The 20,917-nt window shown below is 43.6% G+C and overlaps 1 protein-coding gene across 9 annotated transcripts in view; it reads right to left on the bottom strand.

Annotated features, from left to right (window-relative positions):
• Nucleotides 1-20,917, bottom strand: part of PTPRT (protein tyrosine phosphatase receptor type T) — a 431,612-nt gene that overhangs the window by 97,123 nt on the left and 313,572 nt on the right. For all 9 annotated transcript variants that reach the window (XM_032126644.1, XM_032126648.1, XM_032126650.1 and 6 more), the window contains exons 11-12: nucleotides 20,000-20,102; nucleotides 1,832-2,105 (exon numbers count right to left, since the gene is read on the bottom strand). In XM_032126644.1, coding sequence (XP_031982535.1) covers nucleotides 1,832-2,105; nucleotides 20,000-20,102 — 377 coding nt within the window. The remainder of the gene's footprint in view (nucleotides 1-1,831; nucleotides 2,106-19,999; nucleotides 20,103-20,917) is intronic.

Genomic DNA, 20,917 nt, shown 5'->3' with positions numbered 1-20,917 from the left:
TTCCACTCTTGGACATTTACTCTATATTTTACCCACACCTCTATCCTTCGAGGATATATAAGCATATACTTTAGAAATATAAATTATTACCACAGGAGGAAGTTGCTTTCTCAAATAGGAATTTACCGTGTCTGGCTGGACACTTCTCATCCTGTCATGAACTGTTCGTTGTTGCATTAGGACTCTTTTGATTAACTTATGCTTAAAAAGCCCTCTAGAATCTTGCTCCTGTTAGGACAGCCCAGGCAAGTCATCCTTTTTTGAGTCCTTAGCACCTGCAATGTAGGGTGAGCTGCAACCTGCCTGCTCCAGAGATGCAGGGAAAGCAGGAACACCAGTGCTGCCTGAATCCAGAATGCCAAGGGAAGCCTACCTTGCCATTCACACAACCCAGTTATGAATATCATATTGTACTTAAGCAAATAAAATTCCTTCTTCCCTGGGGATCCATTCACTAGCAATTAACTATCACACATGGGGGAACTAACTAGAAACAGAGAGACATATACATATATTTCACAATTTCCTTTATAAAGGCAAATCCAAAACTGAATTAATCGAGCCGTGCTGGAAGGAAACTGTATTGACTAGAAAGGAAACCAAGGTGAAAACCGGCACAGTGTTGAAGAGGTTTTGTACTTGTCAGCCACACAGCTGAAGCTCTGGAAGAAAATGGTGATAAATGATGGGTGTAAAGCACTAAGATGTGTTGTGAACACTGGCTGGCACTGCCAGCCTGTGTAACCATCACAGTCCTCTGCAATGTGCAGCTGCATTTCAGCTATAAAAGCCGCTAAAGCCTGCACCATTCACCTTTGACTGATTTTTGTAATTTTGCTCTCTCAGGGATGATATTGTAGAGAATTTATTTACGTTAAAATTAAATTCCTGAAAGCACTGGCAAACACACTAATAATGGCAGACTCTGCTACCCAAATTTGTGACGCCTTGTCACAAATGGTGTGCCAACAATGCTCTAAGACTCTTCATGAGGGCAGAGTAGAAAATTCTCGTGTTATGTATTAATGGAAAACAGCTGGGGAGCCAAAGGGGAGGAAGGTGATCCACTGAGGCTGGATCTGGCCTGAACACTGCTGAAGTGACCTGAAACAGAAGAGGTAAAAGGTCACAAATTATCCTCAGCTGGAAGAGAGAAGAGAGGCCTCCTGTTTTCCTGTGGTGGGATGGGGCCTGTTGTGGCATTGTGTGTTTGTCATTTGAGTCTGAGAACAGGGCAGGCTATGTTTCCTGTGCAGTCTGCATTTTAAACCCAGTATCACAGAGCAAAGATATATAGAAATACAGCATTCCAAAGGGGTAGGACAGACATGCAGACAGTTCCCTCTGCCGTACGTGACTTACTCAAGCTGAAACTCCCAACCACAAGTGCTGCATTATGATATGGCCAAGTGCAAGCTCCAAGGTAATCCAAATTCATAACATCTCCTCCAAAATCACAAACACTGTGAACTATCAAGGTATGGCAATTATGTCTTTTAAAAGCACAATAGCCCCTGCTCTGACATTCATGCTTATGGAAGGGTAAAAAAAAAGTATCTAAATTCTAAGCAGCTCGTTTAGTAAATCACATGGCAACATGTGCCTTTGCAGAATCAGGGTCCTCAACAGATTTCTCATTGGATCTGAGCATCAGAGAGAGATTTGAGTGAAGGACAAGTAATGGCATGCTTGATTTTCATCAGATTTTTGTAAGAGGGTAATAAGAAGGAGAAATTAAACCAGCATCCAATCGAGAAGGAAGAAGAATGATGAGGAGGACAGAGAGAGGCAGCCACATGTACAGATCCAGCTCAATTTTCCCTGCACTTACTCCATTGGCCTTGCTAAGAGCCTGGAAGTATATGCTGTAGCTTTTCAGGGGGGAAAGGGGAGCGTTCCAGTAGCCATTGTAGGTCTTGTTGTCGCCCACGGTGAAGGGCTGTGTGACAGGAAGGTTGATGGGCTTCAGCTCGGCTGCAAAGTAGTGTGGAGAGTCCAGACTGGAGGCATTCTTGTAGCTCACTGGCACAGAGAAGCACTCAATGATGTCTGCAGCTCTGCGGGCTTTCTGCAGCTTCTCCTCCTTGACAACGAGTTGGTAGACGCTAGGAGGGAGAGAGAAAGGTGAGATTAGAGATCCCAGAGCCTTGAATGTCAGGAATCTTTCCAATGAAAGGACAAGAGTAAAGCAAAGTCAGAAACACACAGCTGAGGTGTCCCAGCAGGCACAGCTCCTGGCACACCAGTAGCAGTGGCAGTGGCCACTGAAAGCCACTGTGGGGGCAAGATGCTGGCCATGTGCTCTGTTGGTTTAATTGAGTAAGTCAGGATAAACCTTGGTGAAAGTCAGAGCAGATTTCAATCATGTCACTCTCTAGGAAAAGGAGTAACTAATAAAATATCCAGTCCAGAATGAATTTTTAATGTGCTGGATGTTGGGAAGCAGATGGTTTCTCCTGCAGCCACCAAAGTGAAACATGAACTATTTGCTTGGGCCAAACACTGACTGCAGTGGAGGAGAGCACGAGCAGGTGGCAATGGTGTCAGGTGCCTTTGGAAATAGTTTCAGGGTGCAAAAACCTGTTTAGGCCAAAAAGAATCTTCTAAACATCACTTTTTTTGGCCTTCCCTCATATCTTGATGTCCACATAAGGACCTGGTGAGGCCCTGGCACAGGCTGGTGAAGCTGTGGCTGCCCCATCCCTGGGAATGTGCAAGGCCAGGCTGGACAGGGCTTGGAGCAACCTGGTCTGGTGGAAGGTGTCCCTGCCTGTGGCAGGGGGTTGGAACTGGATGGTCTGTAAGGTTCCTTCCAACCCAAACCATTCTGGGATTCTAGGTTCTCTTTTTGGGATATCCTGTGACATAGAGTTCTCTAATTCCAAATGGCAAATCTCCTTCTACCTTCTATCCCTCAAGGACTGTTTATGTACTGAGCAGGTGGCTTTACAGCTCTCTCAATCCACTTTTGTTTCAAGAAACAACAACTCCTCATATTCTCTCTGACTCTATGAAATGGTAATCCTTTTGGATTCCTGCTAAGCTTTTGGCCATTATGATATATAATAGCAATCTTGTTATTTCTGGCTTACTATTCCAGGCTCAAAGAGCCTGAAAAGGCATTCAAATGCAGTCTGTTTTTTTTTTCTTTCCTCCTCAGGCAGCTAACAAAGCCCTGGAGTTCGATGCTGCTACAGCCCAGGCAGGTTTACTGTCTGTTTAACACCACTCACACACTTGACAAAGAAAGATAGGGTTGCAGTCATTTTACTTCGTGTCAGGCTATTCAGATGTGCTGCCCTCACCTGTCTGTGTCAGGCTGGGCCTTTGTTCAGGCAGACAGGGGAGATCGATTCCAAGATTGGGACCAGCCCACAGTGTATCATTGTCCCGGCTTTCACAGGCTCATTGTTGCAGAAAGATTGGTCTGGGAAATTTCTAGCATAACAATAGCTTATCAATGCTCCTGTGGGAAGCGGGCTTCTGGCACCTCCAGCACGGAGGAGTGAAAGAAGCCCCAGCTCCTGTTTGAATTCCCAGTTCCTGGGGCCCGTGGGGATCTGGCTCGTGCTCTGCTGACAGTGGGGCGGTCAGGGAGGCACTTGGAAACCATTTGGCTCCCACTGCTAGACACAATCCCAGCTAATCTGTACAAGCACGAGCAATTTATGAATTAGTACTGAAGCTGTGCTTACACTGGCATCAGCTAATGTAGCAGGAGCACCAGCTGCATGGACTGCAGCCTTCAATGATGGCCCATCAGCGTTTTGGAAAGCTGTCCTCATCCTACAGTTCATCAGAGCCTTTAATAAAATATTTTAGACCTTCTCTGATATTTATGTTACAATTTCAAAAAGACAAAAACAGGTTTCCAAGCAACACTTTAAGTATTGTCATTGAGGATGTAGTGGGAGCTGTAAGCAAAAGCCTTTTCAATACAAACCCTCTCCTCATCTCAGCGACAGCAACTCTTACCGTGCTGGTTTGGCCACTGTTTACTGAGAGTGTACATTCGTATTCTGACCCTTCTCTCTGGCAATAATAATAATCTACACTGCTGGGAAAGTTTGTCATTTTGTTTGTCAGCCGTGTGCAAAATTGCAGCTGCCACTTTTACAGACATTTGCCCCATGCCTTCTAACCTCAAAACGCATGGTTTCTGTTTCATCCAATCCTAAACACTTGCATTTTCTTCTTATAGAAAATGTTTCCTTTAGGTACATACACAAATTATGTATAGACATATATTAATCTCCTGTCATCCTACAAAGAGACCAAGAACTCCCTCATTCTCTCTCCCCAGCCCTGAGAGTGACACTCATTCTCTTGGTTATCCCACTTGCAAGCCATGAAACCATGGACTGTCTGTCTTTGAAGAAGGGGAGCTCCCAGGGACATGAACTGCCAGGTAACTGAACTCTTTCCCAAATCATTAGAGCACTACAGACACTTTTTTTATCATGAGCAGGAGTTTTGACACATACAGAACCCAGTCACAGATCCTCTTCTGCCTCTATTCTCTCACATTTTCTCTTTCCCACTTAGCTATTAACATACTTCTTCCTTTCACAGGGATAACTCACATTTGTAGTTACCTGATAATTTACGTTTAATGTTTATTCTTTTGAAATTAATCAAGGTTCCTCTGGAAGCACAACAGTATGTTCATGAACATTCAGCTGGGGTGTAACAATTGTCCCATTTGTGTTCAAGTTAAAATCCTCTTCATCTCCTGCTCAAACCCTTCCTCCTTTTCCTTGGAACAGGTATCTGAGCTAGCACTGCTCTCATTGCTCCCTCTGCCTAAAAAAAACTCCTCTTAGGGTGGGGCACTGACTGCTCTCCTGGCATTTTTCTGCTTTATTTTTCTGCTTTATACCCCAGCTCACACTGACTGACACAGCACCCTCGGCTTTGCTTTGCCTGCTTGGCTTGGGGTCCTTCAGCCTCACTCTCTTCTCTGAGCCTGGTACTGGTCAAGAGGCCACTCTCAAAGGAAGTGGTCAAGCAGCCAAGAGCGTGTCTGAGTCCAAAGCTTACTTTGGGCTGAAGATTATCACTCTGAGGTCTGGTTCCCTTTTCAAATGGTTACTCCGAGTCTCACTTTCTGTTTTGATCCCAGTATCTTGATCCATCTAGACCCTCCAGAAGGGCAGGATTCCCAGTTCACCCCAGCAAGGACACAGAGTGCTACAGACTCTTTTTATTTTTTCCTATCACTGTTTTTGGGGGGTTTTTTTGAGTTATGCTTTTCTCCTCCTGTTTTGTTTACACCTAGGAGCAGAATTTCCCTGCCTGCCTTTAGGTCATTTTCAGAGACCAACTTCTCTGCATTAACCAGCGAAGTGCTGCAAAGCACAGCAAGTGCTTCCACACCTGCATTGAGGTGTGGAACAACTTGGAGCAAAACCCCACCAATCCGACACCCAAATGGAATTGCTGTGGGAATTCTGAGCAGAAAATGTCCAATTACCCACCCTAAAGTTTAGCAAGCCATCTGCATTACTACAACATTTCTCAAAGAGTAAAACTAATCCAACTTTGCTTCCAGAAGATGGAAACTTGAGGGGATACACTACAGTCCCCAAGATCGTGGTTGGTCACTGACTCAGGATAAACTTGGTGAGTAGGATCTGCCCTTTTGCCCTGAAAGAGCCCTTCAGCTGCACTCACATCTCTGGGTCAGGGCTGAGCAGGGTCTACCCTTTGCAGTTTGCTATCCCTGACAATTTTGTAACACCATTACAGCCAAGGGAAAGAAGGAGTAGTACTCCAAAAAGTGGTGCTGGAGGGAAGGATGAAAAAAGCAAGTGAGCAATGGAAATAAGGGAGGAGATCTCCAAACTCTTCTAATAGCTCTTATTCCAGCTACCAGGCAGGCAGTAACGTGGATCTCCTGGGGCTCTCCCCAACTCAGGCTTCAAAGCTGCTGCTCCCAGCCAGTATCAGCTAACATGGCTTTCCTGGCAGGAATCAATACCTTGCTGCAAACGCCCAGCTGGAGACAAGTGTCAGTGTCATACATAGAAATGATATTAAAAGAGACAACAAAAACAGAGCGTTCAAACTCCTACATGAGATAACAACTTCAGTGCCAGTGAAATGAAAGATGACACAGCCACACTAACTCCTGCATTCCAGTTTTTAATGTCAGGACACATTTGGAAACACTGCAGTCAAACCCACACATGTATGTGCTGCAGGGCAGTAGTAGCAGGGGGTTTGTGCTCCCAGTGCCACCCCAGCCCGGCTTTGTGCAGCCAAATAATGCTGCTGTCCCCGTACAAAACACCAGGGGACTGCTTTCCAAACATCCACAGGCTCTGCTCTCCAGAGAGCTCTCGAGGGATTCTCAAATCTGGGCCACAAAACAAATGCCTGACCTCCTAGAAGGCTGGAGAGCTGACTGCCCTGTGTGCAGCTGTACACTCTGATTAGAAAAGGAGGCCAAAACTGGGTTCCTTTATAAATTTCGAAGGTCTTATATAGATAAATCCACATCAATTTAATAGAAGCTTTTTAAGTTTTTGACAGCTCAGCTGTAAATCACTGATAAAAGCACCCACCATAATGGGCCACAGCACAAATGTTGTCTGCAGAGGAACAAAAGGTGCCCTTATCACCATCTACAAGGTAATTTTTTAAATGGTGAGTTCCCTATTCAGCGTGAAAAAAATCAACGTTCTAAATCACAGCCCATTTCTGTGATGGAGATCTCTCTGCTCGCCTCAGGCTTCTCCTTTCCCTGCTCTTGATTTCTTTTTGAGGATGGACTGAGGCAACACTTGCCCACAAATTAAGTATTTAGATCAGCGTCAAATTCTGAATGTAGGATGTGCAGGAATGTGGGGAGGAAAAGCCGAGTCAGAGCTCTCCATAAAGCATCCAGCGTCTGGCCTGGGCATTTCGGTATCCTGACACATCAACAAGGTGAAACCTTCACTATACCCTTGATACTGATGGGGCAGGAAAAGGAATATAATTTCTTTGTAACCCTACAGTGATCCATTCGCCTGAATTATTAAAGCTTAAAAGAAACAATGTTTCAGCAGCTGAGTACTCCCTCTGGACCAATCTCGTTATTAAACTTTCCTCCACATCATATAAAGATTTAATATATTTTCACTTAACACATAAATTTATTATCAGCCGTATATTATTTCTAATATTATTTTCTCCCAGGGACCAAAAATAAGTGGCAATTAGTACAGTTTGATCTTGTAGTGCATTTTTTTAGCAGACTACTGCGAGCAGGTTTTGTTGTTCATCCTACAGAGAACAGGAACTTCCCACTTCTAGCTCAAATGAACACATTCCTTTCAGAAAAACTGTTTGATAGGCTACAGGAAATAAGAAAGTAGTGGTTTCCTTGTTAGTGGCTATTTTAATTCAAAGAATCAAGGACAAAAAGGAGCAAATGAAGGAAGGATAGAAAAGATTTGCACCTCCCCATGTGGGATGTAGCAGCTGACATGGAGCTGGACGTTGAATTTCCACTCCTGCACATATTCTATGGAAGGAACAGGTCCAACTCTTCCAAAAAGGCTATGAAAACCCATGAAAATAAACCCCAAATCCTGTCTGATCCATCCACAGGGGTCAGTGCTGCACAGAGGTAAAGACAAGGCGTTGGCAGCACATGAACAGGGACAGAGGTACAATAAGTAGAGGGACCAACAACCACTTCAGCTTCTTTTCCTTTATCCATCTACAGATACTGAGCAGCAGCTTTTTTTATCATTTGATTATTCCATGTAACTTATGATCCTGTTAAATTTGGTTGAGCCAATGTAAGTATATCTGTGTACATCCATGAAGGTTCATCACATTTATTCTGACAGTATGGAGCCATCTCCCAGGATACTGGAATGGGAGAGGGTTTGATGTGTTGCCTGACACCCACATTTAGAATTCAGATTAGCCATTGGATGTGCAGATGCTTGTTTTATGGCCAAGCTGCCTTCAGTGATGCACGCTGAGACAGAAGAATAGCATCAACATCTTTATTTCCCCCTCTTAAAGATACCGAGATAAAAGCCTGAATTCTGCCACAGAGATAATAATAAATAAAATAATGGGAAATTTAAAGAAAGGTACTCCATATATCAGTACTCTATATAGTTTATCCTAAAAGATTGTGACATTAAACTGTGAGCAAGATCCTTCTCATGGTGTGCCTGCAGCCCCACCATGAACCTGCACACAGGGGATTTTGTAAAACATTCAACCCAAACCAAGCCTAAAAAGCTTTATATAGCCTACATTCTCCTAAAATGTACAAGAACTAAAGGGACAGCTGCCCTAAAAGGCTGATGCTGAGACTCACTGCTCTGAGCACCCACTGCAGCACTGCTTTCCTTGGGCTCCAAGGGTGAATAGCTCCTGACCAGGCACCTCCTGCAAACGTTCAGGCACCCAAAAGTTGGCTCCACAGACAGTTTCCAAGTGCACAAAGTTTTCTGGGTGCAAACAGGTGCCAATATATTCCTAGAATTGAGTTACTGCCTTCACATATTCTAAAATGTCACCCTCAGTACCTCCAAAAGCATTTTTAATCAGAAGCTCTGAAACTAATCTACAAAACATAATGAACTGCGTTTCACAGCCACCTAGGACGCACTGACAGGACCCAGTGCTCTGTTCTGCAATTTTCTGTCTATTTAAGAACTGATTCTAAACACATTAAAATCAATTAAAGATTGCTACTGTTTCCACTGCACTCTGGAACAGCTCCATGCAGAATACAACCTGCTGAAGTGAAGGTTTGCTTTCAATAAACAGTTTCATGCAGAAAATAGGGGAAAAAAAGAGATTGTTCTACAGTGTCATCTTCTGGAATATGCTTGGCTATTTCAAAGACTTAAAAAGTAGCCCATTATGAATATTGGGCTGCACTGTCATCAATCAGCTTGCTCGCATCTGCAAAGCATTCACAAAAATAAAGCTGGTAATAGTGATGCTACTTGAGGAAATAGTCTCTCATATTGCAAAGTTATTCACACCAGAGCCTTCATTTTGAAGTTATTTTTGCGTGTTCTTTTAACAGTCATTTAAATTAAACAACTCTTCTACTACATTCACTGAAGTTGAAGAATACCAAAGAAAATATTCAAATTCAGCCAAATTTGTAAAAAATGGCATAGGAAGAAGAGATGGTAATTACTGCCATTGCTATGAAAAAAACCTGCTGAGATGGAGCCAATAATAATGAAATCCATTTAATAATCAAGAAGGCTGGGAAAAGAGTCTCTTCACATTTTCTTCCACTCTCATATTCAGCTCAGTGCTCCAGATTTACTACCAGGGCATGTCAGACCCTGAAATTCATGAAACAAAAGGTAGCGATTTCACACTTGGATAAAACCATTTGGAGTCAGGCTTTTCACATGCACATTCTTTTATCACTAAAATTTCAAGCTTTGTTAAATTTCCCTCGTGATTGAAATGGCCTCTAGAAAAAGTGAGGAAGTTTAATGACTGCATGGTCCCTGCATAGGAGAGAGACACGGGCCTGTGTTGTCCCCAGCCAGCAGCAGGAGCTGTGATGAGCTGCCTGTGGGACAGGCAGTGGCATCTATTTCAGGAACTGTGCACTGTGTCAAGCCTGAAAAAAACCAGCAAACCCAAACAAAATGTTTGTATTTGCAGAAAAGCACCCTGCCAGTGCCAATCTAACAAACGCTGTCTGTGGCCAGGATACTTTGTCTGACATTCCTTTGCAGTCTCACTGCAGCAGCACCTACAACTCCCAGAGCTGAAAAAATGAAAACTCTATTGGAAGGTGTGTATAGGGGTGTGTTTGTTTGTTTGTGAGTCACTTGGGGGTTTTGGGTTTTTGGTGGTGCTTAGGTGGGGTTTTTTTGTAGAAGAACTGACAATGTAATGTCAAATGTTCCATGACCTTCCTAGTTTTCATCCTGACAGACCCCTCAGGTACAATAATAATTATCCCACTGTTGCAGATACATAAACAGTGGCATGGGGCATGTGACTCTGCCTGATTTCACAGTATCAGTTGTATGTAAACAAATCCACACTTTCTTGTCCAATATTCCTCCATCCACCCACCAGCCAATATGTCCTGTCTAAAGGAGTCTGGAGCACCCAGCCCGAACACATGCTACTCCTACCAAATCTTTCAAATCGGGAAAAAGAGGAGAAAAATGTGACTTCTGGGCATCACTAGAGATGGGACCTGCAGCAATGGAAGAGGAGCAGACAGTGCTGAGTAAGAGGTGCTTGGAGACTGGCTCTGTCTTAAAATTGCAGCACAAAAAAGATGGGAACAGAACCATAAACACCAGTAACAACATTGTGCCAATAGTGATGGTTTAAATAATGGAGCTCTGAGCAACCTGGTCTAGTGGAAGGTGTCCCTGCCCATGGCAGGGGGTTGGAAATGAGGGAACTTTAAGGTCCCTTCAGCCCAAACCACCATTCCATGATTCTGTATGAGCACATCTAAACACCCCTGCGTGCACCTATGTGTGTACCTACATAAATACATCTATTAAAACCAGTGTTTCCAACCTCGTAATGTTCCACCCACCATGACTCTTCTCTGACTGAAGAGGCCACGACACTCATGGAAAGGTATCCAAAAATCCAAATATTCCCATATAGCTCTGAGCAACTCTGACCATCACCACAGCACCTGTCCACAGCAAACAGAAACGTGGACACGCACAAAACCTAAGGAGTTGTCCAAAATACAACTGTATTCACTGACCATAAAGAAGGATTTGTGTACTTAAAAGGCCATTTTCCTCAGCTGTATCATTTGGCCTCATCAAAGATGCAATTCATACTCACAGAATGACCATCCCCTGCCCACCAGAACACTGCTCCTGCATCTGTTTACTTGTACATATGTCGTATTACTGGTACTCTCTTAAATGCTTTAAATTCTCTATTTAATCTTCTGGGAAGTAAGCAATTAAAAAGCAAAGAACCAGAGGGCATTTCAAAGCTCTGTGTTCCATTATCTCGACCATCTCCATAAGCTTGGCCTGGCTTGCAACCCAGATTAGCCACAATAGCTGCTGCTCCCCAGTGGAACTGGCCCTGTCCCTCTCTCCAGTTCTGTGCTATTTTCTGCTGGCAGATTAAAGATAATGAGTGCAGACAGATACAGCTTTCGCTGCAACAGGAGCTGATGTGAGCGGCTTTGGAGGTGTTTCTCCCCTCCCGAGCCACCTGCCATCTGTTTCATCTACAAAAAAACCACGCCAAACCCAACCTCTGTTTTGTTAATGTTGCTTTGTATTAAACAGGCATCGCTGACTGAGGTCCTGTCATCCTCAGCGAGTGCTGGTTTAAGACCAGGAGGATGTTTCAAGGACAAGAAGAGCCAAAGTGGTTCTTGAACAACCTGGAGAGCAAGGAGAGACCATGGCACGCACTTACTGGGACTGTCCAGAACCTTCTGCCATGTCCTTCATAAAAGCAGCAGCTTGAACAAGAGGATGGGGATATTTGCACATATTCTCAGTCAGAATTCATTTGGGTTTTTCCAATGGCTTCCATCACACTAGGTTCATTTGGATGCAGAAATAATCTAGTTGGGAATTCAAAGCTTCCTCTGCCTTTTCCACAACTGCAGCTACCAGACTTTTCAGGGAAAACCCACACAGAAGAATCTGCTGTCTTTCTTAAGAGAGAGCACTAGAAAACACTAGAAAAATACTTTTATTGGTGTCATGTCTGTTTGGATATTTTTTAAATTAAAAGGCTAAGAAAAACACTAGAAAAAAAAGAGGGAACTTGCTCTGTTTACAACCTTCTGATAAAATTCATTACTCAACAAGGCCCGTGCAGTCCTCTGGTCAATGTGCAATGATGATGAGCTCTCCTGGGGAAGGCTACCACAGATTTTCAGCACCTGAAGCTGCAGGAGTATCCACCAGCTTCTCTCCACCTTTTCTGCACGTTTTGCTTTTCAGAAAGAGCAAAGTTTTCATGCGTCTGACACCAGGGAGAGATCTGAAATGGTGCCTTCACTACAACATCTCCTGCCCCAGAATGAAGGGAAATTGAGGACAGAGGAAGGGGAGTGGGAAAGTCCCAAGGATAAGAACTCCTCTGCAGCAATCCTTCCATAAACACCTCCCACCCCCACCACAGTGGGAATGGGACAGATTTAAACACTAGGAGATTGTGTCTGACAATCCTGCAGTTCACCAGCTGCCTTCAAAACTAAGAGTATTTTTTACAGAAGAGAAAACATTACACGTAGGCTGTATCCTTTGACAGAAAAAAAGCCCTCAATCTGCATCATCAGCTCCTGCACTTCCTTAGGGATCTTTCAAGGCAGACTACAAGGGTTGCCAGCATTTCCTCCTCTTTTACTGTTTGACTTTCCCACTAGAAATACTCCTCATTCTGCCTCTCTCCTCACCTTTTGCATCATGACTACTTTGAATTACACCCGTCCTGCTTCCCCTTCCTTTTGCACTGCAAGCAAATCCTTCACCATTCCTAGCTCTCTGCCTTTTGCTTTGGAAAACCACTGTGCAAGGAAAGCTGAAATTATGGGAAGGCAGAGGAGCATCATGGCTGCAGAGGTTTATTCCTGAGAATTGTCTGGCCGCATTTAAGATAATCCCATCATTCCATCTGCATCCCACGCGCTGGTGAAGCAACCCCATTTTCTAGTTCCAAGAAATTATGCATTCATTATGGAGGAAATTAACACCTCAAAGCAAACTATAATTAGGAATTCTTCAATTCAGTTTATGCTTTTTCAATTAGGCGCTCTATAATTTTAATCACGGGAGCATTAACATGTTTCCGGAATTTATATACCTGTAGTATAATTAAATCCTGAAATGCCTTAGTCTGCAACAGCAAAGCAGAGCTTGCTCATCTTGCCTTTTATTGTGTTTTTGTGTTATTATAGACACATCGAGGGGCACCTGCTTCTGTAAACATCTCCTGCCACGTGCAGCAGAGAAGGGCCCAGAAGAGCCTGGCCACTGCTCCTGAGGGGTGGACAACTGCCAGGGACTTGTGCTCAGACTCATCCCTTCTCATTTTAAGTGCCTTAAGGAGCTGCTTCAATTAAGTAAATCATCCTTGGTGATCCTTCAAAAAAGCCAAGGTCCCACTCCTGAGCAGCTGTGGCCCAGCTCAGTTCATTCCATCAAAGGGTCTGATCCAAAAGCTCTCACGGGCTTGGCACTGCATCTCCTGGAAGTCAGAGTTTCTGATTTTTAAAATCTTTCATGTTGTTTGTGATTACCCTTTCATTCTGTGACAACAGGGAAGGAGCACAGTGGCTCTGAGAGCTGTGAAGCAAAGAGATGTGTTGGGAAAAGAAACCCTCAAACTGGCAACCGTGGGTATTTTCTCCTGTCCCCTCATCTAACTGGCTGACAGGTTGATGTGAGGAAATGGCCATCAATTTGTGAATCTCAGCTTAAAGCTCAGAATTCATTAACCTGTTGGTTGCTGGAATTAAATCTGACAGTTTACATAGTCAGCATAAAAGATTTATGCAAAAACCCTCCTTTCCCCTACTCACTATCCTCGGGTCTTCATAACACTACAAAGTGTTAGCAGAAGCCTCCCTGTGGCACTAATAAAATGCTGCTTGACACCGAAGAATTGGCTCCACATGTAATTTGATTGTTAAAATATTACCATTCAAATAGACACCAATTTTATGCCTTTCCTCTCCCATTCCTGTCCCCTGCCAAAGCTCCCTGTGGAATGGTCAAAGATACAGCAGGTCACTGAGGCTCTGAAAATGGCTGTGGCTCTGATAGATGGCAAAAGGCAGATTTGTGACCCTTTAGGGGACTGAGTCTCAACTGGACAGTGTGCTGATCCAGTAGGAAAATGCATTTCCTGTACCAGATGAGAAAATTGACCCAAAATGCCCTTTAGCCTCACTTTTTGGGGCTAACACCTGACTCTTCAGGGGAACTAAACAAAACCTTTAAACCCCTATTCAACTAATTCTGCCATGTTGCATAAAAGACTAAATATTCCTTCCTGATACTCTTGGTTGTACTTTACATACCTGTATCTCCATTTTGCTTTTCTCCTCATACAATAGGCAAAGCACCTCTAATATTAATAATAATTTCAAGTACACGATGCCTTTCACCCAAATTCTCATTTTCCTTCTCTCACATTCACACACTGTTAAAGAAAATGTAGATCTGGTTTATCTCTAAGAAGAAACTTCATTTACCTTCAAACTCTTAGCTAAATTGAAGGCAGAATGTCAGGAGGGAGAAACTCAGCTTGAATTATTTCAGAACAATATCCCTGAGGTATATTATAGGAGATGTTAATTAATACAGATAATTAGTCTTATAATATCAGAAGCCTAGATTGATAATCTCATTTCTCATTAAATACTACAAAATTAAAAGATCTAAAGTGACGGCTGCTTGCCCTGTATTCAATCAACCAACTCACGTGATGCAGACATTTAAATATGAGCTTAGAAAAAGCAGAGCAGAAATTTCCTTTTCCAAGTACTAAGAACGTGCCTATCAAGGGAATCTAACTTTCTGAATTACCAAGGGCATGATAATTTCACCCTTAGCACCCTTTTTATTGTTTTGCTGCTCCTTTGCTCCTTCACTCCAGTTTGTATTTCCACGTACAAGGTACACTGCGTGGGAGTTTTGAGAACAAGAAATTGCCACCCTTTTCTGGCATTAATGAATTAATTATCAGCATAAATGCCTGAGGCAGGCTCATGTGATGCCACTAAGAAGCTGCAAAGCAGAGATCTGAGCAGCAATGCTCCCTCTCTAGCAATCTACACACCGAAGTCACCATCGGCAAAACAAAACAAAAGCACCAGCAAATACTGTGAATTTATAGTTTCTCCACCACAGAATCAAGGTCATTGGGCTTGCAAACCACTCCTTTGTAAGAACTACTGTGCAGTAAAGGCAAAATCAGACTAAGGATGCCAGGGGAGGGATGCAGGAAAGGCAAGCTCAGGATGGACAGATAATGCCCAACATCACAGAAAATAAAGAATTACCTGGAGATTTAATTTCTGGCCTGTGGCTCCAAATTTTCTCCATTTTTACTCTGTTGCAGATAGAAAGGCAAGTTTCGGCTACTTTCATTTCTCCAACATAAAATGGAAGCAACACCATGGCCCTTCCTCCCAGGAAAGTTTTACTCATTATTGCATATAGGATTAAGTGCACAGATACATCCTACAGAATTTTTTCCTGGGAGAATAGCTTGAGCATAAAACAAGAAAAAAAAAAACCCCACTATTCTTAGGTGTTCTGTTAAATAACACTACAGCTGTTTTCTCTTAATTTTTTTAGCATCATGTAGAACAAAATTGCCTTTATTTCATGCTTGGAAGATCAAGAATCAAATAATAATACTCAAGTGTAACATGGGGCTTGGTCTATAGAAATTAATTTCTCCTTCTGGCTGGCTGTTGCTATGAAAATATTAATTTCACCTTTGCTCAGTACTTCTTAATATATTTTAAATATTTAAACTCTCTTCTCTTATTCAGATTTCCTTATTTCCTTTAAGATGTGCGATAATAAACTGACCCATCTGTACCTGTGTGCTGGCAGCACACAAAAGAATATCACAGATTATTTACTGACACACCTCTGAGAACTGCAGGAAGAGAGAGAGACTAAATCCATATTTCTCCAACAGAAAAGTTTTGTATTTCCTGAACCCCACCCCAAAATAATTGCAGGCTCTTCTCGAATGTCCTTCTGCAGTGTCCTACAGCTCCCCCACGCAGAGCAGGGTATTGACAAGGCAATCACACCTAAGGGGAGCATTTATCTAAACTCTGAAATCCTCAGAACTCAAATATGCTCTGGAAATTTGATTTGCTCTATAACAGTAGCATAGGTAGATTGATAGAACCAACTGCGTGCTAATAAAGCAGATGGACTTTCAAACATCCAACACACAAAATCCAGCCCACTGGACATGTCCTGCAGGCAAAACCCCTCACAGCGGTATTTCCAAGCTGAGAGTGGGATATAAATTCTCAAACAGAGGTCTAAAGATGTCATATGTGAATAATCTATGAAGGACTAACTCAGCCCTCTTGACAGTAACAGATTCAAAGGCAGAAATATCCTCAAAATCACACTGGAGCTTTTCAGGAAAGAGTTGAGGAGTAAAGATTGAGAACACTTGCATTCTTCCTTCCTCTTGTGAATGTATTATAGATGAATGTCAGCCTCCAGCAAATCAATCATAGCACCATTCACAGGGTTTAGATTGATATAAGAACACCTAAAAGTTATTTTTAAAGGGCAGTGTGGAGTCAAACTCTGCAGGTTATACCACGAAAAATAACAGCAAAAATGAAACACCTGTGCCACAAGGGAGAATATTTCTGCTTGCTGAGGCTTCACCTTTCTTTTGGCAATAGGACAAAATAGATCAAAAAATATCTAAGTTTATATTAATCCTATTAGATCGCATGAAAGCATCCTCATTGTTATCTATAGATCGTTAACAACGCCGAGTTAATGACTGTTACTTTTATAAACAGCCACACTTAAATTATTTATCATCAGCGCTGGGGAACATCAGAAGGGTCTTAATGCTGAAGGTGACTTTGGATTTGGTGTACCTGCATTTCAGATGAATGAAAATACAATTAATCTTATCTTAAATATCCTTTGGTATTACTCCGAAGATGTTCTTGCAGCCCATGCTCCACCTCTGTGCAAGAGTAGAATGAAATACCTCAAGACCAAGTACAAAGATTACCTTACAGTCACACCCCTACGTGTTCTCCAACTCCCCATCCCCTGAACAGAAGAGGAAATAGTAGAATAATTACTGCCTATTCATTGTTTTTCATCTTCACAGTTTGGAAGGACTACAATAAAAACTGGAGAATTGCAGAGCAGAAATTGTCAGGTTGGTGGGATAAGGGGTCAACCTACTGCTGCCCAGAGAAAGCTCTGAACAGCAGAGTTTTTGTAAGAAGGTGTGAGGAAGATCTACTTCAGATTCCTTTCAGGAGCTGCTTCAGCGCCATCTGAGGCAGGCTGGGAGATGAAGGGTCAGCGTGCAAGGGGGAAGGGATCAAGGAAAGCATGGTCACATCCACCAGGGAGGCCAGGAGAAGGCACCCCACCAGGATTTACATTGTACAGGATCCTCTGCACCATCTCACTGCTGTGCTCAGTCCTTTGTCTCAAATCTCTGCTTGCCTCAACGCCTTCAGCACCTGGACAGAGCATGGCATCACACTAAGAAGGAATTAATAACAGACAAATACACCCCACACAACCAAAAGGTAGAACACCTCACCAGACAACAGCAAAGAGGATACATTTGATCTCAGCTGAATGAATAAAACACACTGAGGAGGAAAAACCACCTCATTCTTGTGTGTTAAGGGTGCCACAAGCAGCTCACAATATGTTATTCATGTGTTATTCTTTTGATCTCCCTCTGAGGGAATGGGACCTGCTTCTGGAAATGGTATTTTGAGTGAATTTCACAAATTGGGCAGTGTGCAGAACAGACTGAAAGAAAAGGGAAGAGGTTGGGAAAATTGAAGCTTGAAATAATTGGGTGTATTAAGGTTAGCCTAAGAACAGTCTGGATGGTTATCCAGAAGAAGGTATTCCCACATTCTGAGCCTGTCAGAGTTAATAAATAGCTAAAACTCTCCCCAAGACTCCCTCCCCCTTACTACCCCTGCCCTTCTGTTTTTCATGCACACATCTGTAAGTCAATGAAATGGACTCATTATAGGAAATAATTTTATCACTTAGATGTGGCATGCACTCTCTGCAAACGTGTGTAATAGGCTACAATGCAATTAGAGAAATCAGAACGAAAATTTACAAAAAATCTCTACCAATTTTATGTACAGATGCATTTGCTGGAAAAGGCATTATTCACTGAATGCAGTTAAAGTGCAGTAAATTGACTTTGAGAAAAATCACAAGACTTTTCAATAAAAAGACAAAATAGCAACACTGCTAAGACAGCAGGTGGTAAAATGAGATACAGGAATGTTCCCCCATACGAAGAAATAAAACAAAACAAAGCTGTGTGATTTTACTGCTCTTTTCCAGCAGAAAAACATCCCTAAAGGACTCAGGAAACAGGCTCCTAAATCTGCTCATATGGAGTACCAGAGATTGAAAGGCAAACTTTGAGACACATTACTCAGAAACACTAGAAAAGGGATGGTGCTTAGTCTTAAAAAACCAGATTTTTTTTTTTGTTGTTTGTTTGAGCCTGTCAATGTAATTTGGGGCCAAGCCACAACACAGTTGGGGGACCACCAGCTGACACAGGATCTTTAATTAAATCCAGTAGTTTGCATCTGGAGCAATTTGTTCTTGAATACTTAGTGGGCATCCTTCAAAAGCAGTAAGAACCTGTCAGTGGGACACAGAAACCCAAGCATTATGAAAGAAGGAACTGTGGTGTATTTAAGATAACACCCATGGGAAAAACTTGAAGAGTCTCTTGTGAAAACTGGAGGAAGAAGCTTGAAGATCCCACAGGGAGGTAATGGATACCTGCTGGACCCCTCTACAAGGCAGGACCCACTGTTTTTGTGAGTGACTCCAATTGCTGCTGTCAGCAGAGGAGCCTGGCAGGATGAGTGGCAGGATGAAGGAGCAGCTGGCACTTCTGCCAGCAGCAGATGAGGCAGTGTGGGCTCAGAAGGGAAATTTGTTCATCTGTGCTGGTGCCTTGCACCAAACATAAATTCCCTGAGGTGGAACAGAGTGATGAGAGAACTCTAAGTCAGGGAGCAACCCGCAGGTGAGTATCCCACATCAGCATCTCAGCGTTCAGAGCAGGACCCAGCTCAGAGAGGCAGCAATGTTGCTATTCCGTGCGTGCCTGGGCAGCTCCCTGCCCCTCAATGACCAGGGAAGGGATGGCACCCCTGTACTTGGTGCTGGTGAGGTCGCACCTTGAGTCCTGTGTCCCGTTCTGGCCCCTCACTGCAAGAAAGACTTTGAGGGGCTGGAGTGTGTCCAGAGAAGGGAATGGAGCTGGGGAAGGGGCTGGAGAGCCAGTCATGTGAGGAGCCGCTGGAGTTGTTTAACCTGGAGAAAAAGAGGCTCAGGGGGACCTTCTGGCTCTCTGAAACTCCCTGACAGGAGGGGGCAGCCAAGTCAGGGTTGGGCTCTGCTCCAAGGGAACAAGGGACAGGACAAGAAGAAATGGCCTCAAGCTGTGCCAGGGGAGGTTCAGGTTGGACGTCAGGAGGAATTTCTTCACAGGAAGGGTGGTCAGGCATCGGAAGGGGGTGCCCACAGAAGTGGTGGGGTCACCATCCCTGGAGGTGTTCCAAGAAATTACTGAAGATGGCACTCAGTGCTCTGGGCTGGTTGACAAGGTGGTGAGTGGTAAAAGGCTGGACTTGAAGGTCTTGGAGGTCTTTTCCAACCTTAATGATTCTGTGTTTCTGTAAATCCTCTACTCTGCAGCAGGACCTGCTCGTCTACGTTAGCAAAGCCTCGCTAAACCAGTATTCCTTTTTCCTGGACTAAATTACTGCCTCACTGCACAGCCAGCCCAGCAGCACAGCTGGAGAAGTGTTAAATCCAGAAACTGAGCAGAAACACCCACAAGCATTAAGCACACTGCAGGCATTCCTGCAAGAGTTACCAGCAGGCCTTGGTCACCATGGAAGAGAGGGCAGGATGGAGCCCTGGAGCCTCCTCCACTCTCACGTGGGGATTCTCAGTACCCAGCTCCACATCCCGCTGCACTCCAGCACTGCAGAGGCATTTGAAGTGATGCTGGGAGGGTAATAATCCCAAGAGTGCCAGCAGCAATCCTTCCTGGAGGTTAACAGCGGGAGGCAAGGAGGCTGAAGCATTCATGAAAGGAGACTATGAAAGGCAGAATCAACAGCTGAGCTGGCCTTTTAGTCAGCACTTGCTTTCAGCAGCTCCATTATCAGAGGAGAATGAGAGAGGAGTGAGGGAAGCCTGGGGAGGAAGGAGAAGGGGGGAAGTGTGAAAAGAAAAGACAAAACACCTACCTGACAGGTGCTCCCCGGGACTGAGCAGGCTTCAGCATGACAGTGATGGTGGTGTCAGTCTCGTTGAGGGGAGAGTCCGTGTCGTACTCCGGCATGGACGGTGCTGCAGCAGAACAAAGAAACATGCTCATTATGCACCAGCTACTGCTTTTGGTAGTGATGGCAACATTATATTCACATTTCTCAAACAAAATATCAAAATACTTCCCAGTGTTATGACCAGAATGACCAAAACTGCTTAAATATTTGTGCACTCTTTTTCTGTTCCAATTTAATGGGAATCGGACAATCTTCAAGCTGGCTTTAAAAATCCTATCTTGAATCATTAATCCTTTGAGATGGGATCATTCCTTCAGTTTTAAAGGTGAGGAAAGAAAACTGCATAGACATTATAAAAAACCCCAAAGTATTACGATGAGTGAATAAGTGGTAGAGTTAAGAAAAGCACCCCTGAATCCTGAATCTTGTTCCCTGTTCTGATCAGTGGATTAGTCCCCTCACATGTTAAGATTTTTTAATATACAGACTTAAGCTGTGTCCCCTTGATTAGCTGGAGGGTGTGCTAAGAAGCACAACAGATTAAAAGAGAGAAGCACAAACTAGCTCCCAAACCCAGGACATTTCACCCCGGTGCTTTAGTGCTGCTGACTCAACAGGCAGCTGCAGAGATCCCAGTGCCACCCCCGGGCAGTGCCCAGCCATGGCATCCCCTTCTCTGATGTGTTTCCCCAAGCAATACAGAAACCCACCGAATAAAAACCCACTCAGCTAAACTCTTGTTTCTCCTTCTGCTTTGTTATCTTCTCTTAGGACCATTCCATGAAAGTAGGACAGCTTTCCTTAGGAAATTTATTTTACTTATTACATCACGTCTTCCTTCCCCAGGAGCAGGCATCTGCTTGGGACAAGTTTTACTGC

Source organism: Corvus moneduloides, chromosome 17 (assembly GCF_009650955.1).
Source record: "Corvus moneduloides isolate bCorMon1 chromosome 17, bCorMon1.pri, whole genome shotgun sequence".
Classification (NCBI taxonomy): Eukaryota; Metazoa; Chordata; class Aves; order Passeriformes; family Corvidae; genus Corvus; species Corvus moneduloides.
Note: the sequence above shows the minus strand (reverse complement) of the source record. Positions and strands in the feature narration are given on the sequence as shown.